The sequence below is a fragment of the Drosophila bipectinata genome, chromosome 3R (assembly GCF_030179905.1).
Source record: "Drosophila bipectinata strain 14024-0381.07 chromosome 3R, DbipHiC1v2, whole genome shotgun sequence".
Classification (NCBI taxonomy): Eukaryota; Metazoa; Arthropoda; class Insecta; order Diptera; family Drosophilidae; genus Drosophila; species Drosophila bipectinata.
Genome location: NC_091739.1, coordinates 12,838,682 through 12,865,001, shown reverse-complemented (window position 1 = coordinate 12,865,001; position 26,320 = coordinate 12,838,682). Strand labels below are relative to the sequence as shown.

Below are 26,320 nucleotides of genomic sequence, written 5' to 3'. Positions count from 1 at the left end.
CCTTCCCGGCCTCCCAGCCACCCGGTCATTAATTACAATTTTCACTCTCACTTTGTAGATTTGCAGGGGAGATTTGAGGTTCAAAGACTTTTGTGGAGGAATGGAATAGAGTCGTTGGAATAGAGCCTGACAATTATTAATCTTGTTGGCTGTCGTCTGGTTATAAGTCAAAATTCCAGGTACATACTTGCTTAACACTCCCCTGGGGTAGCATAAAGACCTACATATCATTTTGGAAGCCTTCATGATTATGTACAGCTTTTTCAATGAAGATATAATGCCCCAAAGGCCAAGAAAGCTCACAATGAAAAAGTTTGCCAAAGACAAATTTCTACTAAACACATCATTGATCCAACATCTGACAAAGAAGAACCTTGTAAGAACAACAAAGCTCTGTGGTAGACAATGATTACCAAAATAGTCCCTCAACGGCACAACTTCAATTTAAACTCGACAGTGACGAGCCAGCCATTTGTGCCTCCATTTCTGTGTGTCACAATCAATTTGCAGCAAAGTGAACTCTAGTAGAGTCAACAATCAGTTGCCCAACGATGTCTGGGCCCAGCTACCGATTCCCTGGCGCATTTGTCATTTGAATTAACCGAAAAACTCAAACAGCTTTCACTGCCTCTTCACCCACTTTGGACTCCTGGCTCCCAACGAATTTATCATTGCCCACTTTTAGGCACTCAAATCGTTCTCAAAGCGCTTTTTCGTCAAAAACTAAGCCAGTCTGGTTCACGTCAAGAGGAGTACAGAGCCAGGGCGGTCTGACAGGATGAAATTGGGGGAGTAAGAACCCTTCAGCAAGTTCATTAGCCCCCAAATGGGTTGAAATAATGCGACGGGCTAAAAAAGACTACGGAAAGCGACTGCAAAGAAAATACAAATTAATAGCAAATTAATGAAATCCAGCGAATCGGGAGGGGGCCAAGGAGTCGAAGGCGAAGAGCAAACAGAGTGCCCAAAGTTGAGGCTAAGAATCAGCCAACCCGAAAAACGGTGAGTACCAGAAAAACTGGAAAATGTGTCAAGCCAATGTCCGCTCCCCATTCAGCTGCGCCAGGACTCCGCCGGAAAACCACACTGAAAACAACATTTTATGCACAAGAAGGAGTATCCCATTTCCGGAAGGATACTTTGAATTCGTTTCTCGCTCTGCACTATGCCACGAGTCATTGCAGGAATTTGCAGTAATTAAACAATTTCTGCAACCCTCCAGGGCTGAGCCCAACGAGCGGGTTGAGGTGAACGCGGAGTCGGCAGCTCGTTCATTACGGCAATTTTTCAGCTCGAGTGTTGCATTTTGTTTGCGCTAATATCCTGGAGGAGGCAGCAGCCCCCCAGAGCCGTACCACACCGCTTCCGTTTCCCTAAGCTCCGTTTACGACGCTCTCAAATGTTATGAGTGCCAGCAAATTAGCTGAAATTGCCGTCACGACGGAAGATGAAGGGGATGCCGCTGGTGCTGGCGCTGATGCTGATGCTTAAAGCAAAATGACGCTCTTAATTGTTAAAGCGAAGTGCATTTTCCTTTTCCGCACTTAAAGCCAATGAGAAGACTTGAGGCAGCAGCCGCCTTAGCGTCAGCCACAGCCACATCCACTGCTCACCTTGATCCTTCAAGGCTCAAGCCCAGGACTCAAGGCTCTAAGGCAGCCAAACAAATTGGCCGACCGTAGTGCGCTGACACGAAAACCTGCCACATTAATTTTCCGCCAACAAATCTAGGCCAAGACAAAGAAGTCGGTCCCTGGCACACAAAAAAAAAGATTGAATTAGACAGGACACAAGGCAAACAAATGCGGCTAGTGCCTAAACAAAGACGCCATCTATTTAGCTGCCCAAAAGAGGACATCTTCTTTCAAGGATAATAGAAATCAAACAAGCCAAACAAAATGGGAAGCCTCCTAAGAACAGGCACACACAGAAAGTTTGGTAGCCCAGTTCATTTGTGTGGGTAGAAGGCCTTGATGGAATGCCCTCTTGCTGCCACAAAAAGTGACCTTGAGAACAGTATGTTGGGTTAAAAAAATTTAAGATGTCGAACATGGTCTTTATTAAATTTTTATTGACTTCTACAAAGACAAAAAGTCATATATTTTAGGCTCGTAATTAATGTAACAATTTAATAATATTTCAATAATTACATGCGTGGGTAAGCCCCTAACCTTTTTCAAACATTACTTAAGTGACATGCTTATTTTTATTCAAACATGTTAATTTGACTTGCCAAGAACGTAACTTTTCCTCATATTCCCTTTTCCCACCATTTATTCTGACAAACTTTTCCTGCCTCAACCCGTTCGAGGGTTTTCCTGGTAATTGAATGCCATTAGGCGCGACGAATGTCCTGAAACCTGAAGGATACACAAACTTATTTATATTCGTACTCCAGTCGGAACAATTCCCCGCTGCGCGCAGCCATCACTCACTCGCATTCTCATTCACTCAGCGGCAATACAATTACATAAATGTCACATGGACCGTGGAACATAATCAGGTGGAGCAAGCAATGAACCGTTATGGCTGGAACAAGGATAACAGAGCGAGTGTGTGTGAGTCTGGGAGTGTATGGGTGAGTGGGCGGGTGAGTGGGCGGGTGAGCAAAAAGAAAGTAAACAAAATGCCCAATATAAATGCGCTGGCCATCAATCAAAATGATCATTCCAATGGCGAATGGCCATTGGGTTTTCAAGGAAAAAATAACTGTAAGGGAAGCGGAAACGGATACGGAAGCATAACGAGCCCCCCTGTGCAAAGAATGTTTAAGGTAAGCCAAACAATGGCCGAAAAGGAAGTGCTTTTGGTAAACGCTTAGCATGCATGTATGCGTGTTTTGTTTGTGTTTGTAGGAGCTGGGTGACAATAAACAAACTGGCAAACAAACAGCAAACAAATAGACGGCCTACAACTTTGTTTACACAAACACTTTGGCAAAATGTCGGCCACATTGCGTATACGCCACCGACAACCGTAGCAACCGCACATAGCAGGCAAATGTGGCGCCCTCTGACATACTCACTTTATGGCAACGAAAAGTGGCAGCGGCAGTGGCAAGGGGCAGAGAATGCGGAGACACTTGCCACCGCCATTGTTGTTGCTGCTTGAGTATTTACGGCCTTGGTGGTAAAATGAAACACACTCCAGGCAGTCGGGCAGCATCCACCTACAAACAAACAACTCAGCCCACGATTCGTGACGCGCTTTCAGTTGCGGCTGCATGAGTGGGTTGAGCAGTTCTGGCGAAATACTCGGTTAAGCGAAAAATATATTGTCTAGGTAATTTCATCCAATGAATTTCAATAAAAGACAAGGTTATTTTTATCTCATTAATAATATTCCAAGAAGTAGCGTTTAGTCAACCCTGCACAGCTTGAAATTGATTTCAAATGCTCTTGGTTTAGGTTTCTGTTCAATGTTTTATGTATAATCATAGCTTGAATGATAGTTTTGTGGATAGTTTTGGCCTGAACTCTACAATCCCCCCTTGGAATATGTAAATGTGGCTTACTTACGCCTCACACGCACACTTATGCACGGACAATTGCTGCCAGCCATGAACCATGAGCTCCATGAGCTCCACGAGCACCACAATTCCTCCCCTGGCCATCGTATCGCATGTGTGACAACTCAACTCAAAGGAATTTATAATATGCAGCTAATTTATCATTCCCTTTTCGAGGACCAGCAGAACAAAAAACCAACTAGAAAGTGAGATGAAGCCGTGGCGAACATCTAGATTTTGGCCACCCGGAGGTTTTTGGCTCGAATCGTAAAGAATGAACATTAAAGGAACCTCGACAGTAAAGTGCTGATAATTTGTGGCTCGACCACGGACTAGTTGAGTTATCCCATTTTTAGGACCCGCTGATGATTCGCTCCACCGAGCGACGAGCGTTGTGGTTCATTTTATGGCAAGCCATAATCCTGGCATCCTGGCATTCTGGCAGTGGCATAAAACTGGAAAATGGGTAAACTAAAACCAATAGAAGAAAAACTCATTAAAAGTCACAAGCAAGTCGCTTGTGTTTTGCTTTATAGCCAAGTCGACTAACAACAACAAAAAATGTGTGTGTTTGGCTAATAAAGAAATTTGCATTGCCACTGTCACTGCCACTACCACTGCCACAATTTGAACAAACATGGCGAATGGCAAACCGTAACCCAAAGCAACAGCAACAGAACTATGCAAGCATTCAAAAATGCAGCGCACCGCAAAAATACAATAACTCATTCAAAACCCAATTTGTTTCCGGCCTGTTTCCCCAACAAATTAATTATGATATCAGCATAACAATTTGCATAACCTCAAAATGAAAGCCAGACATGCACGCCCCCTCGTTTTGGCCCGAAACGGAAAAACACAATGGGATGGCTTGGAGAATGGGAACGAGAACGAAAACGAGAAGGGGTTGGCAACTGGAAATCGGGTGTTGTGGGGCGAAGAGGGCCAGTAAATGGAATAAAGCCGGTTTTCCCAAATGCCATATCAGCTCAGCAGATGTATAGGCAAAGATACAATACTCATATAACAACGAGGCGCAACTATAGTCTCCCTTTCCCTGAAGAGGACCATGTTATGTACGACACACTTTCAGCAAGGAGGTTTCTAGAATACCCTTAAAAAATTGTAATATTTATCTAGTATCTGTTAAGCCTATTAGTTTATTTTCTGGACAATAGAAATCCAACAAATTAGTTAATTATAATTAATAATTATTATTAACAACTGTAGGAGATCTCAGACTTAACAACCCCTATCTGTTTGCTTAATTTTTTTACACCCATTTTCAATGTGCCACATTGTGTGTCTCTCTCTCTTTTGGCCTGATGAAATTGCATAATCGCTTCCAGTTGTTGCACAATTATTGAAATGTATACAGGAGTATGACCCTTTGGGGCAGACGAAGATCCTGCCACCGAGTCGAGCAACGAGGCGTAAAATTCAGTCGACGAGCGATGCAAACGCATGGCGAACGAAATGCCATTCAGCAGAGGTCCTGATGCCAGGACCAGTAGTCTAACCAAGGGCCGGGCCAGCAACAGTGTCGAAAACGGCCGCCAAAGGGATATCCAAAAATTTATAGATGACAACAGGATAATTGTTGACTCAAAAAACACCTAATTGTCCGGAAAGCTTTGTCAAAAATTATTTTTTTGTGAGCATTTCAGCGGCGTTGAAAAAAAAAATTCTCTTGAGAGTAGCAATTCAGTTAAAGAATAATCTAAAATATGAAAGAAACTATTATTCCGGATGTTGAAAAAAGTGGAAATCTCATTTCATGACCAGAAAAATAATGAAAAAAAGAAGGGCTAACATTGACAAGCCAAAGACAGAGCCCATTGGAGCAGGGGAGTGCATAGATGGCACAAAAAGGCAAACCTGTCAATTGCAGTTAGCCCTTCAAGGGTCCCGGCCAGACAGACCAACGGGAGTAGATGGTGCAAGAACACGAACATGAACACAGGAACAGGAACAAGAGCAAGGACGATAACAGAGCCACATAAGAGCAGGAGCAAGAAAATGGAAGCCAACTCAGTGTGCAACCGCTCCTGGAAGGACACTGCGACCGTTTTCACATGCAACTTCCGTTTCCGATTTGCCTTTGTGCCGTTTTCTCCATTTTTTCGACAGTTCGAGATGTGTAGTGCACTGTAAAAAACTAATTATAGGTGGGAATAGATTAGACATTATTCTAAGGATATCATAACCTAATAAGGCTTTTTCTCGTTCTTAATACTTTTTGCTAACATCACTGAAAAACGAAGCTATTTCTTCAAATGCAACACTTAGCCTGAGGGCCTGGACCTTGGTAGTATTGCACGGCCTGTTGGGGACATGGCCGTTGATTGGTACAACCAGGGACGACTGAAGCCAGATGTGGTGCGGGTGTCGGTTGTCCCGACTACAGGGCCAGCACAAAGCCAGGCCCAGACCCTTGCCAGGACTCACCTATGGCTCAGCTTTTGTCATTGGCAAGCTGGCCCGGTCGAGGTGTGCCCCGTTCTGTGTCTGGTATAGGAACTACACATGTTTCTCTGCCATTGCCGCTAACCAATTGTATGTTCTGTAGCAGAGCCCTCTCCGGGATTTGTGGGTGTTGGCAGTGGTAAGGGCTCGCAATTTAAATTGCAATTTAATGGAAGTTAAGCTCAGCTTAATCACTCCAAAGAAACAGAATCCCATATTCGTTTACCCCTTTTTATGCAAAAGCATTCAAAGGAGAGAAAAAAAGTACACTTCTAGAATAAGTTTAATACCTTTTCAAACTTACATATTTAAGCAAGAGTTGCCTTGGTTACCTTTTCTACTTCACTGTCTAACATTACCTTTGCTAATACCAATTAGTGCTTACCCTCCACGGTTTGGAAATTTTATTCAATTATCCTTACTCCGGCATTTCCAGAGGGGTTGCATTGTGTCGCATCAAATAAAAGTCGCCTGCACTTTTATACAAATTACTTCTGCCAGGGCAGCAACACAGCAACTACAACTAAAGTGTCAAAGTAAGACCAACAAGGAGCTAAACAAAACCAAAAACTTAATAAATCCCACTCAGCGAGTAAGTCGACTGGTTGGCTGATTACTAAGCTAAAGCCAAGTGAAAGTCGGGAAAAGCTTAAGGAAAAACTAAAGAAATGTTGTACGAATAAGATATACTCTTTGAATAGATGGCGATAAACAAAGAATACATCAAATTTGATCAAATAAAATGTAGCTGCCAAAATATGGCAACAAATTAAAAAAAAAAAAAGTATTCTATAGATCCTCTAATTGACAGAGCATTTATTCCAGCAGTTTATGACAAAAAACTGTAAAAGAAAATGGAAATGGAAAAAATAAAGCCCCTGGCGCAACATTATCCGAACCAGTTTTTTCCCTTTTACATTCGCAATTTGTATTGTCAGCTGTTGCTTTTGTAGGATAAAATTTTTTATATTTTTCCATACCACCAACACGAAGCACAAAAAAAAAACGTCAAATCGCGACAAATGCGACAGGATGTACAGGACACTAATGAACTGTCGCAAGGGAAAACAAGTGAAACAAAAAGTGCCATTCCAACTCAAATTCTAATCAATTTCTCTGGAGCTACGGAAATTCATAATGAAACCTGAGTGCCTGAGTCAGCAATTCGAAGTTTGAACATTTTTAATTAAATTTAAATTCATCTTAGAGTGCTGTGGACTTCGAACCCATCAAGAAACATAAACACAAGCCCAGATAGGCGGCTATCTCGGAATTTCATTTGAAAAGAAATAAAAAGCTGGCGAAAAATGAAGAAATAAAGGCTTGGACGACCAGAACTTCTGACGAGTTTCCCTAGAAAACGGAATTCAAAGCAACACCCACAAAGTCATTTACAATTGCAGTCAAAAATTCTAAATTATATACAAATTTAATGACAATCCAAATAAAAAATTATATAAAAAAATTTAAATAATTATTTTTAATGAGGTTTTTTTTATATTTTCTTACCAAAACAGATCCTATCCTAGTATCTTGACCTCAACTGTCTATTTGGGCTTCCAGATGAAGTAGAAGTATATGGAAAGTCGCTGGAGGATTGAGGGCAGCACCGGATGTCGACGGGAGATTGGCGCACAAATGAGTGGCGCAGCCCAGAAACCAGCGAGGAAATGCACAAAAACTTAACCTAATGAACATTAAGATAATGCAACAACATCAACAAAAGTCCTGGTAAGAGCAACCCCGGGTCTCAAGTCCCGGGTCCGGTGTACCGCCTCCCTCGCACAATTCTGCATTCGACCTCAGCCGCAAAACTTTTCCTTACAACAACCTCAAGAAGGACAACCAACAGGAACAGTGTCACAAAATAGGGATTTCAAAACCCAAATTTATTTTACATTACAGCTTGAATATTTATTAGGATAGGGTGCCGTAAACATTAACATGAGCTCTGGCAATTCCATAGGCATACCAAACACTAAAGAATCCATAACTGCCAGGAGGAAATGGCAAGACTTTAGTGAGCTTATCCCTTACACTAGATGCAGGAGCTTTTTCAACGAATACATCATGCTGAAAGTAGTTACTAAATAAATTTACCTAATTTTCTTAACCAAAGACCACTTACAGCGTAGGGACAGGTGTGATTCATGTTTGAATATGATTCGAAAAGCTCAAAAATAAATGCAGCCACAGGGTTTATCTTCCGATTTTTTAAAAACTTGCAAGCATCGATGGTAACATTGTACAAGAATGGCTTGAAACCATTAAGGCGTTTGTAAATCGCAAAGTTTAACTAAAATAAATACTTTATAAAATGGCCTTTATATCGCGTGTAATACTTACTTTTATTTTCGTAATAGGAACTTTATGCAATTTAACTTTCAGCGATCCATATTTGTATGTTCGATTTACGGACTTAAGATAACAATATTCAAATGATGCGAATGATTCGTCCAGAGATTCGCAAACTGCGTTTCTAAATTCAAATTCTGCGTTTATCTTTTAAATTAACATATACGAAAATAATTAAAAGAGGAAAATGTTTTTTTTTAAGAAGAATTTTATAAACAACTTACATGACTTTTCAGGCAACCTGCTGCCAAAAACGTTAGGAGCACAAAGGAATACATTTAACCAGTGCGGATGTTACTTCTAAAATAATAATATTTTTACTGACATATCCGATCCAAATACATACATATGTCATTAGCATATGAAATAATAACACCACCAGACAATGTTTTATTTATAATTATAAGCGAAACGAATTAAAGTTAAATTTAAACATCATTAGAGCTTTAATTGCTTTTTGGTAAAAAATTAAATTATTTTTTTTCCCAAAAAAGTGAATAGGTGGTATTTTATTAATACTCGCATATTAATTTTGTTCGGTTTACCGATTTTCTGAACAATTAGCATTACGATAGTGTGCCATATACGTTGACTTGTGCTCGTGCGACATCATAGGCATACCAAACACTATAGAATCCATAACTTCCCTCGGGAAATGGCAACGCAAAAGTCATTTTATCGTTTAGATGAGATGCGGGAGCCTTTTCCACATAGACGTCATTCTAAACGAATTTTTTGAATCATTTTCAGGTTTTTTCATTCCTAAGAAAACTTACATTATAGGGACATCCATGATTCATGTTTGAATATGTCACGAATAGATCCATAAGAAATGAGGCCACTGGATTTATTTTTCGATTTTTCATAAACTTGCTGGCATCAAAAGTAACGTTGTATAGAAATGGCTTGTAGCCATTTAAACGTTTATAAATGGCAAAGTTTATCTGAAATAAATATTGTGTATTACTGTCTTTACCTGTATAGAGTACTTACTTTAATTTTCTCAACTGGTACTTTGTGCAATTTAACTTTTAGCGATGCATATTTGTAGGTTCGATTTACGGACTTCAGGTAGCAATAATCAATGGAAGCAAATTGTTCGTCAAGGGAATCGCATATTATGTTTGTAAACTCAAAGTCTGAAAAAGTCTTGAAATGCGATTTTCAGTAATAGATTCTTTTCTATATATTATGTAAAACTTACTTGTTTAATAACACAGACAGCCAATAAAACCTTGAAAAGCTTTAGCGCGTCCATTTGAACAGCTCGGGGACGTATATTGAAATAATATAATCATTACTACCAGATTTGGAATTATGTGATCATATTGTCATTAAGGCTTCAATATGATTACCATTATCCATTAAGAGATACTGCTTGTAATCAAATTATATTTTAAAATATTATAGAAGACTTCATAATTTATTTCTCTATTGGAACCACAGTGCGAGCACTGCCTTGGCCCAAACGCATTGGGCAAAAAGTCGAAGTGAAGTTGCGTTTGCCATTTGCCAGTTTGCATTCAGCATAAAGTTTTTAGCTTATGTTGTGATTTTTATGTCCGAGGAGCGCAGGGAACTAAGGGAGCTAGTTAGCCCAGTGCCCTAGCTAGAAAATGAAGATAAGTTTTATGTGGCGCGGAAATTAAGAACTTTGTTTATAGCCCTGGCCAATGCATGTCCGTTTGCTGATGTGGCAACAAACATATGGCAAGGACCCCAAAGGAGCGGAGCGACTCTATAGATTGAACGAGGAGACAAATTACTTTCGCTCGGGTGTTAATGACCTAAGGATTCCCGCCAATGGGGCGCCTTTTGAAATGTGTTATTAAACGTATTAAGAATTCATTAGTTCGAAGCGGAAAGGTACTCGAATTTTGAAGACAATGCCCCAGGACGGGCCTGTGTCAATGGCCGTTGCTTAAATATGCATTAATTTTATACAGATGGCATTAACTTTGACTTTTGGGCTGGCAAGTGGAGGCCAAACTAATGCTATCAGGGCCATGGATTTTCCAAAAAGCCATTAACAAAGACTGAATATTACTTTGATTGCAAAACAAAGGCAGTGCCTCCCAAGTGGGGGGATAAATTGAAATTAATTGAATATTGCACGTGGAATAGCTGCTTTATTAAATTATATTTAATATTATTTTGTGTGAAATATGATACTTATTGAACTTGGCTTTTATATTTTTAGTTTCTTCTTTGTAAGTCTCTGCCAAATCTCAAAGTTCACAGGCTCAGAGAAACTTCAACTACTAGTCTCAATTGGTTTTCAAGATGTCGCTTAATTAACTCACAATTGCAGTTGGGGAGCTGGAAAATGAAAGAAAAGAAAGTGCTATGAAGAGGCAGGAAGAAATCAGGACAAATGGCAAGGACAAACCACGGCTAAGGCCATATAAATGTCGTGGGGGAACTTTCAGTAATTAATTATCCGCAAAGTTTTCAATTACAGGCCAATTAAGCCGGGCGTGCGTGAAGTACAGTAGAGACATAAATTAAGGAACTTTTTCATAAACGGCTGAGGGATTTATATAAAAAATTTGGAGAAGTACTCTTTCCAAAAAAGAAACAAGTGTGAAGTTTAAAACTTTAGTCTTTTATAGTAACTGGAAAGTCATCTACTATTTATGGTAACCACTCTGCTGCTTGTGGCACGTACGGGGGCATTAAATGACATTTTATTGAGCAGCTTCGACAGTGGTTCCAGCTCCCGTACCTTTCACCGGACTTGCCCCATCGCAGTTCACCGCCCACCATACACCGCCCATCCGAACCATCAGTTTACCTTTTTGATAGAGTTGTCAACTGTCAGGCGGAACGAATCGTTGTGGCGATGACACGTTTTGCCAACGCATCATGCAACCTTGATGATGCCGAAATGAATGCGTCCTGCCATAACGGAAATCGAACAAAGGCCACCCACCACCGCCCACTGGAAAAACAAGAGGCGGGCTAGCAATACTGGGCTAGAAACATTCGCAAATGGCTGACAAATATGGCGCCGAGGCACCAACAATGGAAACTGTTTGTAAAATTTTCAGACAATCCAATAGTTTCTGGCTGAAAGGGGCAAGGGGAAAATACTTCGACAAGTGCGAAAGGATATTGGTTTTTGGGCAAAGCGGTTTATTGACATTTTCAATACGCTCATAGCACTTAATTAAGGTGTAATTTTCAATATCGAACATTACAGGTCCCCTGGGGGACCGACCAGGCCTAGTTCTCCCAGAGGGTACTGAAATTTTCCTGTCACGTATACATTTTCGAATTGAAACTTTCCTAAAAAGAGCATACACAGTTGGATTTTTATTTAAACTATTCCCCGAACTAAACTGTGGAATTTCCCATTCATAATTGGTCACTTGTCCTAGTCCCCTCATTACTAAATTGGCCTACGAAACGGGAGCAATGACTTTCGATTATTAGGACGTAGTTAACCAGATGGGAAACAACTACAGGACTACTTGTAGAAAATTGATTGTTGATCCACACCAAACAATACATAACAATGACCCCAAACGAAAAGAAAAATGACAAATTGAATTCACTTATATCACATACACCCACTCACCCGAGTCATGGAGTCAATCGTGTATTAAATTATTCAAAACAAATTGACAAATGCCTGTCGGGGTTAAATTATTTTCAGAACAATTAAGTGGAAAACTAACTATCGGGCAATGTAAATGATTTCATGCTTGACTTTTAATAGAACGCTGACCAGGGAAAGGGCTATTTCCAGCGCTTTGCATTATTTATGACAGCCGAGCCAGGCCAACACATGCCGGCCACTGAGGCCAAAAAGACACGCAAGCCTCGTACTTTGTTGCCCTTTTGTGGTTTGTGTTATAGAGATAGAAGGTTACACGCTCAAAAAGGAAAAATATTTATATATTGAACCTAAATAATACTTAATATTTAAAAAGCTTAAATTTCTTTAACAAATTCTCGCTTGTCTGAAAAGAAGCCACGTGGAGGTCGCAAAAGTCCTTCCTGTATTAGAAGTGGTATTTGCCATTAAACTCCCTGGCTCAGCACATTTTGATTTAACTAAAATTAAAATCAGCTGCATTGAAGCTCCTTCACACTTTCGCTCTGGCTGTCACTTAGAGCATGTCCTTGCCGACTAAGTGACCGTTTCCCACACATGTCGGTTTATATTATCCAAACGCATTTATCTCACATTGGCAATTGGATTTGTAATGTGACTAAAGCCAGACAAAACGACAGGATAACAAAGCAATGGCAATGGTCATTGAAAAGGACAATTGTGTGTGCGAGACGTGCATTTCCAAGCTGACGAACTGCTGACCTGACCATGGGTCATTCTTCTTTTTTCTCCATTTTCCTTTCTTTTTTTGACGAGCGAGGTTAAGTTGGGGGAAGATTATCGAAAGGTTTGAAAAACGTTTTAATGGAATTGCCTGACTTGTCACTGATCTGTCGTTTAATTTATTTCAAAAGGTTTGATGAAATGTTAGTCCTTGCTCTTATTTCTTTGTGAAGTTTAAAGTAAACTAAAAAGTATTCACATCCACTCGATACATTTTCCAATAACATTGTGTTGAACTGTCTTATCTACTCTAAATAGATTTCATTCTGTTCTATCCCCCTAACCTAAGATTTATGGTGTGGCCTAAGGACTCGCACATCCTCACAAAACGAAAGTGTATGTATCAATGCCTGCCAGTGGAACTAGTACACATCATTACCATTACCATTCCCAGACTAAACGCACTAGTCCAGGAAAGACACGGACTAGAACCGAAATCGTAGAATTGCGTCGACGACGAAGGTAACAGCAACACTTTCGATTCGCGGCAAGGACAATGCTCACTCTCCCGGCTAAGGATGTAGTCAGTGCTGCCAACGTTTTAATGGGAATAGCTTTTAAAGACCTATAATTTATAATATGTTTTAAAGAAATTTTCGTTGTAACAATATGACTTTTGTTATATATTAGATTTACAATATTGTTACTTTATATCCTATCTAGTCATCACTACTGACCAGAATCATGAGCACTCAGTTATATTGTCCGACTGACTGAGTGACGCACTGACACTGCCGAACCGCACCCAAAGTGCTTGCCCTGGCAAGTGCATAGATAACAAACGAGTGCAAGGATAACGAGGATACACGGCAAGGACTACGTCTGCCGCAACTACAACTGCAATTCCGACTACGCCTGCAGAACTACGGAAGTAACGCGAAAATGGCGCAACAGTAAAAGCAAAGGAAGACAGTGAAATATTGAAATACAATTGGTTTAGGATACACTCACCCGCCACCCACCCATCACCTTTTCCACTCCACTTCCCGGCGATGGCCAGCCAGCAGGATGGCACTTGAAGATGGCGCTGAAGGATATGGGATTAAGTGGGCTTGAGCCTCGTTTAAACTTTTGCCGCTTGATTTAAATGGGCTGCATCAAATATTGAATAATTTGCTCAAACGTGTGACTATCCAAAATAATGTAATTTTTCAGAAAAAGTAGTTTTTCTTTTCTAAAAAATAGGATAGATCTTAATGAAAGCAAGATATAAATATAAGGAGTTCTTCTGGAGTACATTGTATTCGAATTTCATTTTAAGGAGCCATTAAAATATAATTATTTTCTAATATAGTGTCTTGGTAGTACTATTTATAGTCCCTTTATTTTTTCCCAGTGCCAGTTCAAGAATGAAAATCTGTATAGTCAGCAGGTAGCCATCCCCTTGAGGTACTTTACTCGCGACCTCGATCTCGTCTAAGGTAGTTAAATTGCGCGTCAGTGTCAGCGGCAGAATTGAAATCCTTTTCCTTCACAGGCACTCTGAGCCCTTTCCGCCAAACCCCTGTTCCTCTCCCCACGGCCGCCACCCCTTTACTGGTGGTCCAGCGTCAATCACGAAACGCTTTCCCCGCATTGAGTGGGACACGTTCTCATGGAACTATCCCAGCTGCGCCGAAAAGTTTCCCACAAACAAGGCGACACATGACACGTACTCGACTTGACTTAAATCTCCAACTTCCAGCTTCCCCGGTTTCGGCTCGACTCGGCCCACTCTACCAGCTCCTCTGTTACGGGGATTATTTTTAGTTTTTGTCACTGTTTTAAAGTTGAAAGCTCTTTTGTGGCATATTTGCATATTAAGTGGCATGCGTTGGGGGCGGAATGGTGGCTGTTGTTGTTAGTTTTCGGCGAGGCTTAAGCTAGAGCCAAAAACAAACCCCGCCGAGTTGAAAATTTCAAAAATCAGTGCTGTCAGTGCGAGATTTACCTTTCCAGCGATTGTGGGTTTCCCGCCTTCCTCGTAAGCCCGACAAGCTGATAAGTTAAATTAGCATAGATTGATGAAAGCATTTTGGGGTTTGTTGCAGATTTGTTTACCATCTACACATTTCAAAGTCTAACAAGGAATATAGTCTGAAAGGATACATATATTATTTAGGAATTCGTAGACTTTATTGTGGTTGTGTAGCATGGAAATCCATCATAACTAATGGCTAAGTAATACTTTCAATAGGAGCAGCTATAAGATTTCCGAATTTCGGAACCTTATCTTGTTTTACTTTTAAAATCATTAAAAAAAAATATGATCCCAGACTTATCACTTGTCAATTGGCATTAGAAGTTCGATTGATTTTCGGCCAGGTCATGAGAAGCACTTCCGTGGGCGTAGAGCATCCGTTGACCACACCCGCAACACATGCACTAACTGTGACCCGGTAGAAGGAGGACTCATCCAGGTGGGTCATGTAATAGGAGTGCTTATTGCCGGACAACTCGGTGCCCTCCAATATCTCCTCAAGCACGCACTTCTCCTCCACCTGCTGTCCGACGGAGGCATGCGAATCCTGGCACTTGGGCATGGCATGGCGCAGATTATATTGTTCCTTGCCCTCGTCCTGAGCCATTCTCTGACCCAACTCCGAATCCAGGCGGAACTTTTCATAGTTTTCAGCGGCCTTCCGATCATTTTCCAGAGACTCGTTGGTAGGCGCTGGAGTGGTTGTCTTGGGTCGGGGGGGTTCCTCTTTCTTGGTCCTTAAAAGGTGCTCGTAGTCAATGACTTTATCAAATTCCTTCTTCACTCTATTCAGTTGGCTGCGTCTTAAATTGGAAAAAAAAAGTTAGTTCTATTATTAGATCTCTAACGTTTCAACTTACGAAACAAATATGAGATTGGGAAGTGCATCTTCATATGCTATTTGATCCTTGTTGTAGTAGTCCTCGTCATCTGCCTGGGGTCCCGAGTAATAGGGCTCATCCTCTACGCACTGGCAGTCCAATTGAGTAAAGTTCTGAGGCAATGAGTTGTCATAGTTTTTAGCTTGTTCTTCAGTTAGATTCTGCTTTTCGTAGGTTACTATGTATTTGGTGATGATGCCATTCGGACGCAGTGGTGGCCACCAGTGAAGAAGCTTCAACGAAATTATAAATAAACTTTATAAGATAAGCTTTATAAAGCTGAAACCTTAACTCACAATTTCCGAACTCAGCTCAGAACGGCCACGTAACCTCATCACCGGACTAGGCCTGTCGGGCAGCGTTTGAAAGTATCCGATCTTGGAGTACGCATCCAGTTGCATATGGTAGTCCGTTCGAGTCAGGGTCTTCACAAAGTAGGCATACTGAGTGTACGGCTTCAGTCCACCAATTACATGCCGGCGACTCTGAGTAATCACAACGTTCATAAGCCAACTATTGGAGAATCCAAACTATAAATGAGCACCGAGATTAGAATCATTCGAAACCCACTTATCGTGACCGCATCCGTGCCGACCGTCGTACATAGTCACGTTCTGCTGTGGGGCTTCTTTGTAAAAATAGGAATATCCCATTAGGGTCTCCATGCCATCCCAGTCCATGTAATCGAGGAGAATGCGCACTGCGGTAGAATTCACATCATCCACAGTTGCATTTAGGGACCGCACTCCCGCGCCACAAATCACCCGTTCGCCATTCGAATTGGGCGAAACATCGACCACGGATACCTTCTGGACACTCTTCAGCGAGGGCGCCAATGCCATTATTTTTTCATAGCAAAGCCGGGGATTCAGGTGGAAATACATCGAGCCGCTCTGCACCACAACCTGATGATTGTTTGGCCAGAGGTGTTCCAGGTGATGATTGTTCACAACATAGAGGGCGTATCTGGAATTCATTTGGGCGTTATTATAGCTTTGTTTATAAGTGGACTGGTTAACTCACTTATTTTCCACCAGCCTTGTTCCTTTTATGAAATCTAGGTTTTTCAAAAAGGTCAACGAAGTCAGGTGACCAGAGTGGACAACCTTTAGGTAGCCTGTGATTTCCTTGACATTCATCAATGCCACCTCTAATGCTTCTACTATTTTCTCTGAAAGTTTATCAAGTTAACTAAATATAAGGGGGTAACTTTTGTGGTCTAACCTTTTATATTTGTCAGCTCGATGGTCAATGATCCATTTATTTTCACACAGTCTTGTAGTGACTCCAAGTCCGCAGCTACCTTAACATGGAAGTCCCCACTGCAGTCTACCTGACAGTGTAGAATGCCCTTGGCGTCGAGGACTTTCTTTTGATTTCCAGGACACTTTTCGACACATCTATATCCTTGGGTCAGGGGAATTCGTCCCAAGTCCCTGCACTGCTTGGTGGTGATGCACTGTCTCTTGTGTATTTCGTAGCTGGCCAGGCACTGGTTGACGCACCCAATCCTGCTCTTAAAGTTACCGCAGAGAGTACAATTCTGGGCGTAGCACCCGGTGACACAGTTTCGATCACAGCACTTTCCGGCACTATCACAGCCGTTGTTCCCGCAGGCCACAGGACAGTTCCGAAGGCGAGGCGGCTGAGGGCGAAGCTGGGCAGCCTTCAGGTTCCAACAAAAATCCGAAGTGTTTTGATTGATTCCGTAGTCTGGGGACAAGCTCCCACATATGGGACAGTGACTGGGTGGGGTATTGTGCTGCGAAAAGAAACAAAGACTAGAGGCGTTGCTGCCAGCTTCAGGTCTTGTCTCACCTTGAGGTAATAATGCTGCTGCGTTGCATTCCCCAGCAGGTATAGCCAGTCCACAGTCTCGACGAAGCACAGCCTGGGGTTCGATTCGATGCGAATGGAGCCCTTTTGAATGCGCAACATCTCCACCAGACCCAGCTCCCGCAGATTTCGGTTCTCATAGACCACAAACGAGAACTCATCGAAGAGCAGGGCCTGACCCCGAATGATGCGCAAGCGGGGGAATATTGATTCGAGGGTCAGCAGTCCAGGGCATCGGAATACCATTAAATAATCACTGATTTCACTGATATTGCTCGCTAATGATATCAGACTGAGGTTCAGCGCCGTGAAGTCTACATACGCGATCCGAACGTGCCCCACCACGTGGGTGCAGTTCTCCAGCTTCTTAAAGTCCCGGATTTCATTGATCTCCAGCGATCCGCAAGCCGGTTCCTTTTCGGATCTGACCAAAAGGGGGCACAGAGCTAGCGTCAGAGACAGAAACAGCAGGGGGCCCAGATGCCCCATGCTGCCACCTGACTCTTCCAATTGAGAGCACTTGACCCGGGACGTAAGGGGGTTTTCCGATCAATTAGCGCCCGCTTGAATGTCAATGTCGTTTCTTTTTCTTCGTAGATTTTCTCGCCCGATCTCTCTCTTTTATTAGTTTCTGTATATATTCTATATATTTAATGTTTTTCCGTTCTTGAACGCGATGCTTCCCCGAAGACGATTCGATTTCGACTGATGGCAGTAGCGCCCTGCCCTATCTCTTCGGGTTCGATCTCTTCAATTAGCCCCTTTAGTTTTTTTCATTTTTGTTTTCATTGTTATTTCATTTTATGCTCTCGTCTTCGCCTACACCAGCAAAAAAATTTCAAAACTTTTTTGTTTATTTTCCAGTAAACAAAATAAATCTGTGGCGAACTTCAAAATTCAATAAACAAAAAATTTCAAATACATATGTGCACCCATATTACCTCAGAAAAAAAGCTAAAAATATTCAATTTATTTTTGAAATTTTTTAGTTTTTTAAGAATATTATAAATCAAATCCTTTCTGTTTTAAACGGTGCATCATAAAAAAGGGAATTTTAATTGTTTATCTCAATAAAAGTTAACATTAAAGCAAGTTATAACGATTATTGATACAAAATGTGCTGCATATTTTTAATTAAAAGCTTTTCCTAAAGGGTTATTGTTTATAGACCTTGCCGCTACCCTTTCATAACCATTAACTAGAATGAAAAATATATAAAAAATAGTTTGTAAACTTTTTGATATCGTCAGGCATCTATTTTTATAGTTATTTTTAGAACCCCTCTTGACCATATCTAATAGACACCACTGTTTCTTCCCACCATCTAGTTGGGGCGATCATTTCACGCATCTGTTACCATTCACGTTTTTTCTCCCTGCGGCTGCTGCTTCCTTTTTGCCGGCAGTCGAAAACACTTGTTACTTCACCGCATCCCCAACTGCCACATCTGCCCCGCCCACCATTCCCCGCCCCCTGGACGACCTTGCTGCATATACAGCATAAAACCGAACCGGTTCAGACGTCCCGAACGTTGCTTTTTACCCTTTTTTTCCCCCCAAAGCGGCAAAGCGCATGTTTTGTTTTTGCCTCCGCCATGGCTGATAAAGCAAATGCGATGCTGAGCAGAAATTAAATTGCACCGGCGAACAATTCAATTAGAGCGAAGGCAAAAACAGCAAAAAGCTTTGAAAAGAGTGTACGCAACAAAAAATCGCTGAAAACCAAAGCTGAAGCTCTGGCAAACCCAATTGAGAGCCGGGTGAGCTGTGAACGGAGCACAATTGACAGTTCATTAAAGTGCAAGTAACGCTTACGAGGCCCCATAGAAGTTTGTGGCAGGAGCAGCGGGCACACACTGTAGCAATTAAAAAATTAAATAATATATTCAAGTGTTTGATTACGCAATAACCTAATACTTTCAAAACATTTAAACAAACTAATTTAATCTCTGTCTTTAATGTCAGACAATTTATATTTTTTATTACAATTTTTAATGAGCAAAATAAACCATTTTTATTGCTGGCTTCTAATAATTAACTGATAACAAAAATTATAATTCATAGAATGAATTAAAAATGAAATATATGCTCCAATTATAATTTTAAATCGTATTGTATTATAATACAATTATTTCTATGCTTCATAGAGTTTATTGAGCAAAAAATGTAGAGAGAAAAATTTTTAAAAATACAAACTAGATCAACCAAAAAATAGAAACCATGAACGTGTTAAAAAGCCACAAAGGTGCAACTATCTAGGCATATTTTTTGTTTACCTGTGGCTTTTTTCCCCTCAACTGAGAATCAATTTTCGCAGTAATTTGTCGAGCCTGAAATGACGTACAGCGCGCGGAATTTAATGCAGCATACTTCCCGGTGGCACGTCAAACTATGAACACCAACGCACACACCAACTACACCAATAACCAGTGCCGCCAATTATTGAATATGCCACAAGGCAGTAGCATCAGAGGAGGCCTTACAGAGGCGGCTGGAAAGGCGGTCGCTATGGATGCGAACTATTTGGAAAAAAAATCCTATTTATTATGGAAAGATTTTATTAAATTTTTAGGGAGTTTTTTGGCCTCTTATTCTATCTAAATTGGTCCGATTTATTTAAGCCGTGCCATACTTTAATAGTTTTAGTTAAATACTTATTTTAGGTATGCTCCAGTAAGTAGTGGGCATCACTGAGCCGCGGAATACACACGGGAGTTGGAAAATGGCGAGGAAACGGAGGACACCAGCCCCGGGAGTATCGGAGGCGGCAAACACGTAACGCCATTTTGCGGTGCGTGATGGGAATCCGTAGCAGAAACGTGTGCATATGCCTACCCACAGCAAGGTGTGGGATATAGAGAGGGCCGATGCGGAAAAGCTGAAAAAGCAGGAAACTTGGACCACTCGTGGAGCGGACATAAGGCGTCCGGCGAGAAGTCAAAGGCCCACGCACGTCGCTGCATTTAAGTGCCAAATTAGGACGAGGCCAGGACCAAGCAGGAAGCCAAGGATGCCCTGCACATGGCCCGGTATGGCTCTGTGGCCATAAATCAAACGGTCGATGCAATTTATGGCATTGCCAATTCAATGAGCCGCTGCTGATGCTGTCTCATCATGACCGGTTATTATTATTACGAGTATTATTATGGCTGTCATTAGAGGCAAGAGAATTAATTAAGTTTGCTGAAAAATGCAGCCCTGCAGCAGACAGTTCCTTTGGCGGCAGCTGTTTCCTTGGGCCTTGTTCGTCTTCTACTTGCTCTGGAGCGCCCTGATGCCAGTTGGGATGCAGTCTGATTGATGTGGCACCTCGCACCAGATGACGGCCAGTCTCTGCCCCAAGGCTGATGCAATTTGACACATGACAGAGCACGTTGCTGGCCGAGTTAAACATGGCCAACAGCTGGACGATCTGAGGCAGCTTTCCCAAAAACATTTATTTAAGATTTCCTGAAAATAACAATCAATAGATTCCCACCACACCTATGTATATAGTCTGATGCCAAGAGGATTTCAATCACACATACTTTAACTTGATTGATTTTAAGCAGATTTCAATTAAACATTTTCAAGAAGTCTCTTAAAAATGGAAATATTTCGGCCAAAGCCATTCCGGCTTAATGGTCCTCGAATCAAAAAGTTTTTAATGGCCAATACAGCAATTAGTTATAACAATTAAAGTGGAATTTATATGAACTTTTCAACTCACTTTTTTCCCACTAGTTTCGGCTTTGTCGGGGCGCGCCAATAAGTGCTAGTTTTGACTATTAAGAAAGTCGTTTTTTCCTTCCTCTTGTAAAAAGTTTAAAAGAATATGAAAAGAAAAGTCGAGCTAAGAAAAATAATAATTTCAAGAAGGAGATCCAGTGGAGAAGGCTTCAAGTTTATCTAATTGGAAAGAAGTTGTGAAAGTTTAATTTGACTTTCAGGCCGGCAAACATTTTATTACAAATCAAAGTTATCATTTCTCGGAATTTATAGACCGATTTGCAAACATCATCAAAGGCAAGAATTAATAAATAAAAGAGTTTCCTTAAAAACCATTAAAAACTTGGTGTTTTCTTTTCAAAATAATAATTATCTCTTCAGCAATTTGATTTGAATTTCGCATTCGTTTCAAGAAATCTGCATTGACATTATGCCATGCCACCTGGCTGTCTGAGTGGCATCTGCTAAAAAGCGTTGCATTTCTTTATGGCTCACCACATAAAACCAAAAGGTTGACTGCCAGATAGGAGGGCGGAAAGTGCCCTTAGTTACAGGGATATGGGCAACCTTTATGGCACTTGCATTACGCATACGCCCTGTCATCGCGGGCATCTCCTAGTTTATGCTAAAGACGCAGTCGACATTTCCCCGCTGGCATTTCTGCCAGCATTTTTATTTCAATATCCGTATAACCCATTCCATGGCCTGCCATCCTGGCCCTGGCCCTTCGTTTTATGCGATCCTTTCATGCAATGCAAATCGTTGGAAAAATAGTTTTCCTTTTTTTTGTGCACATTCTTGCGAAAATCTTCCCCTGCATGTGTGTGCATTTCTCCCTTTGTTGCTTAAGTATATAATTTATGTATTCTTGAATGCACATATATACATGTGTGCGAGAGTGGGCGTGCCTGGGCGTGGGAGGGCCACAACAATTTGCATACGTGCGGGCCACTCTCAGGTGAAAGCATTCTTTCTATTAGCCACACATAAAGCTTAATTTATTGGCGCTGGCAGTCTGGAATTTACACCGACGCTGTGGTCAGGAAGTTGCAATCATTTTTTAAGCCCTTAGTCCTTTCTTTGGGCCACAAAAATTTGGTTATCAAAGAAAATTAATAATGGACCCATTCCATAAAAAAGGACCATAAAGGGTATGGTGGGTGTGGTGACTCTGAGGAATTTTCACTTTTGCGTGCGATTACGGAATTTTGTGTTAAATAATGAGTGAAAAATATTTCAAAAGCCAAAAAGCTTAACCAGCCAGAAAATCCCCCATATCCTTGCCCAAACGGTCTTTAAGCCATTATTAAATTTGAAGCTTGAGCGCAGTAAGCCAGCCAGCCAGATGCCAGACTTGATGTGTTGATGGCAAAATTAATTGCATATCTGATGGCGTTTGGGCTAGGACTCCAAATCCGATCTTTGGCCGATTGCTGAGACGCGTCTGACACGCTCATTTGGCATTTGCCATCGGCTTTGTTTTCGATTTCAAATGCCATCGAAGTGGGCCTGGGCAGTGGGGCGGGCCGAGCTGCTAAATGCTTGGAAACGGATTGTCGGATTGCCGGAAAACGATAGCACTGCAATCCAAATGGGGTTGAAACTACGGGCGAACGGTTCAATTGAGCTGCATCCTTCACAGCAAGGAGCTTTGCATTTTAAAGGGGGCCTGTACATGGCCAGAATTGGATTTCAGACATTCAGCACTAGATGCAGATTGAACATTAAGGTAAATTCACAATTAAGGAAATCGTTTGTACATGAAGAAAGGCAGCCAAGATGGCATACAATTTTAGGCAGGAAAGCATTTAAACATAAGGTAGTGCCATTGCTTTAGTTTCTTGTCGATTTATTTAGTACATTTGTTTGAATTCACTTTTTTCTTCTGTACCAGCCATCGCCTAAGCCTAATCTTGGCCAGGAGTCATGCCTCGAATGCTGCCATGGCGAGATCGTAAACAAATGCGCACCTCAAATTTGTAAAGATTAGCAGACAATTCGCACTCACTGTAAATGGGCGACTTTCAGAGGGAAATCTAGCATCTGCCATCTACCAATGCCTATGGAGAGACTGAGAAAAAAAATAAAGCATAATGCTCCCACTTATTAATATTATTTTAGTCTAAAACAAATCCCATAGATGAATACTTTTCTCAAATAAAGGTACTACTTTTACTAAAGGGAACTGTATCTCATTAAGCAGAAAAGCATAAAATCAAATTAATTAACTTTTCAGTGTACACATATATTCAAAAAACGAGAGAAAAAATTTGTTAAAAACAGAACACGAGCCAGAACCCAGGAGAAGGTCCTTGGCTCGAGATAAACCGCCCTGTCTAATCTAATAGCTGCCGGCTGACAAACATTGACATTTTCTGTTATGTAATCAGACGCCCAAAGGTATGCCCAAAAATACAAAGAACACGTGCCCAACACGCTCGCCACTCGCCGCCAAAAAGCCGCAAAACAAAAAACCTGGCTAAGAAGCAGGAAACGCAATAAATTGTCGCATAAAAATTGATGTTTTATTTTTCGTTTTTTTTTTTTTTGTGTTCAGAGAACCGTTCTTGTTGTTTTTCTTCCAGCTTCTTTTTTTATGCAAAACGTGCATGGAAATCGCAAAATTCTTTTTAGCTTTTCGGTTAGCCCAAGCACAAACACAAAGAAAAGAATCCAGGCAGAAACTGGTAGCGTGTGGTTGTGCAGGACATGCTATGAGGACATTTTTAAAATGGCAAATTTCAGTTGCTCTAGATGTTTATCTCTAGCCAAAGATACTGAACAACTGAACGACATTTGAAATAGATTTTTGGTTATATTTTTGTAAGAACTGGGAAGATATACAATCGACTGAAGAAGTGCTTTCGAATGCATTCATGAATATATTTTTTGGAAGAACCTGATTAAGTCAAATAGGTAAACGACTTAATTTTCAGACAACTCACTCGAAAGTAAAGTATGCCTTAAGGGTAAATCCCCAAAGAAAACTTCATCAATTAGCTCACGCATATTCAAGCCAACAAATTTCCGGTGCGGAGCCATATTTCACTCAAGACATGGGCGTGTCCCTCGAAAATGTAGTCAAAACTGACACTGCCATGATTATTTGATGTCAAGTTTGGGGGTTATTTATAGGCAGCTGACATGACTATCGGCGGCACAAGGCCCGGGTCCCCGAAAATAGACTAAAACGCGTTTGTTCGGGCAGGAGCATTAGGCACGGAGGTGAATGGGACGCAAATTAATATTTGCCACGTGTAAGGCCAGGGCAATGTTGAGTGCTCGCCGCCGGCCAGACACACACGTGAAAAATGTCGAATAATCCATTACAGCCAAGACAAGTGCCTCTTATCGGCAGACAACCCGCACACAGTCCGAAAGCCGAAGGTGTTGCCGTCGTGGGTTAAGAGCTTTCCTCCAGTCACTGCACCTGACATGGCCAGGACGAGTTCGTCCTCCCGACCGTAAATACTCCTTGGGTGTCAGTCAAATGTTGTCTACTTTTCGACTGTACCCGATGCATAATCGGCCAGGCACCTCGAGGCGTCGGGCGGAGTGTTTATGGTCTTGAAATGGGTCGAAACACTTCGAAGTCGTTCCTAATTGGTTTACCCGGAAACCTGAAACGTGCCAATGAATTATCCTAATTGCTTTCTATGAATACTTCACTCAAGACAATGCCAGCACCTTGAGGTTAGGAAAACTTGATAGGATAGAGGTATGAGAATTCTAAGAATGGATTTCAGATGTTCAATTTAATTAATAGTCAGTAAACCGTTCTCTGCAAATTTCAGAATAAACCCTTTTGTCAAATCAATAAAAATAGTTTTACTCAAAAATTGCTTAAACATATCAGACTTTTTCCAATCTTGGCTTACAAGTCACGACTGAATATCAAGACATAAAAAGCGTGTGGATGCCACCAGGAGAATAAGATGTAAAAAAAAACGTAACACGATAGCCGGGCGGAAATTTGAGCAATGCAGCTAAATTGCGTTTAACCAAGCCAGCCGGATAACTTCAACGAAAGGCATTCAAAGGCCCAAAAGCCCCATTCCCATTCCATCCGGAACCGGAGAGCCAAAGCCCGGAAGGCTCTGGACGCTGAGGCCCTGAGGGGCGGCATAACCCACCTTCTTTCGGGAAGACAGACTGCGCGTTGAAAACATAAATTCTTGATTGCAATAGACGTCGACAATGTTGTCACCGACGCCCGACTCAGGGGCATCATCATCATTTTGATGTCGTCTCCTCATGAACTTGCGCCATATTTCACTCGGGGCTAGCGTCTCAAAAGGAACACGCCCAGTGATTCCAACAGAGATGCCCATTAAGTAATACAATAAAATTGAAGGTATAATTTAGTATAAATTCCATTTCATTCTTTTTCTAAATTCCACCAGAAATTGTCCATTTGTTCATTAGAATTTTTCTTCATAAATTATAATTATGACTTGACATATATTTTCATTGTCTAATTAAATAGCCTTTGGAAGATTTTAGCTCCAAAATAGATCCTGTTTTAGCCATAAACATGTTCCTGTAACATCACTATATTTAACCGCCTTTTCCGAATCGCGTTGACCAAAAATAACAAAAGGAACACGTGACATCTGCGGGACATAAATTAAGGGAAGGAGAAGGATAGCCGGTGTAAATTATAGCACGACTTCGTCATCGGATGGTCCTAGCTTTCGGAAGGTCTCCACATAGCCGGTAACCTATTTATATAACGCCCAATTCAATTTACCCCTTCCAGGAAAACTCCACCCGAAATCAATGGTTCCTCCCAATGGCCTCTCACATTTCGCCTCATCCACTTTCAGGCAAATTAAGTGCTTAAATTTCAATTAAAACTTGTACTTGAATTTCTTTGAACGGGGCTGGAGGTACGGGAACTGGCCTCATTAATGCTAAATATCCGCGATATTTTATAGTAATTAGGAACATCCAAATTGAATTGGCATTAGGGCGTGTAATGTTTCAAGGAAGGTTTAGCTATAAAAAGCAAATGTTATTAGGGTTAAACTTGGTACAACATTTTTCGGAAAGAAAATCGACTCTGAGTCCAAAGGATTGAAAAAAAAAGTTTGAAAATCCATTTAGAAAATGTAATTTTCCGTTAGAGCTTTACTTCTTAAAAGGATATTTCCGGTAAAATAACGTAAATTCAAGGGGATTATCTTGCGGCTTAAAGCAAAAAGTTACATGTATCGACTTTACCATTATGGACTTTTTTTAATTTGGCCAAATAAGAACTATTTC

At 41.2% G+C, this 26,320-nt stretch overlaps 2 protein-coding genes across 3 annotated transcripts; both read right to left on the bottom strand.

Moving 5' to 3' along the window:
- Positions 1–7,891: 7,891 nt before the first annotated feature.
- LOC108129459 (uncharacterized) lies at positions 7,892–8,607 on the bottom strand. The gene is made up of 4 exons (XM_043211618.1): positions 8,554–8,607; positions 8,321–8,476; positions 8,103–8,270; positions 7,892–8,047 (listed from the first exon to the last, which is right to left on the bottom strand). The coding sequence occupies exons 1-4, from the start codon at positions 8,605–8,607 to the stop codon at positions 7,892–7,894; spliced, it is 534 nt and encodes a 177-aa protein (XP_043067553.1).
- A 6,170-nt stretch (positions 8,608–14,777) lies between these two features.
- Positions 14,778–18,040, bottom strand: Sdr (Secreted decoy of InR). 2 transcript variants are annotated; one of them, XM_017248391.3, is made up of 7 exons: positions 17,331–18,040; positions 16,737–17,274; positions 16,536–16,683; positions 16,083–16,478; positions 15,809–16,025; positions 15,492–15,745; positions 14,778–15,434 (listed from the first exon to the last, which is right to left on the bottom strand). In XM_017248391.3, the coding sequence occupies exons 1-7, from the start codon at positions 17,835–17,837 to the stop codon at positions 14,939–14,941; spliced, it is 2,556 nt and encodes an 851-aa protein (XP_017103880.2). In that variant the 5' UTR covers positions 17,838–18,040; the 3' UTR covers positions 14,778–14,938. The 2 variants fall into 2 exon arrangements, with proteins under 2 accessions (XP_017103880.2, XP_070137773.1); XM_070281672.1 differs by having other exon boundaries at positions 16,536–16,674.
- Positions 18,041–26,320: the final 8,280 nt, after the last annotated feature.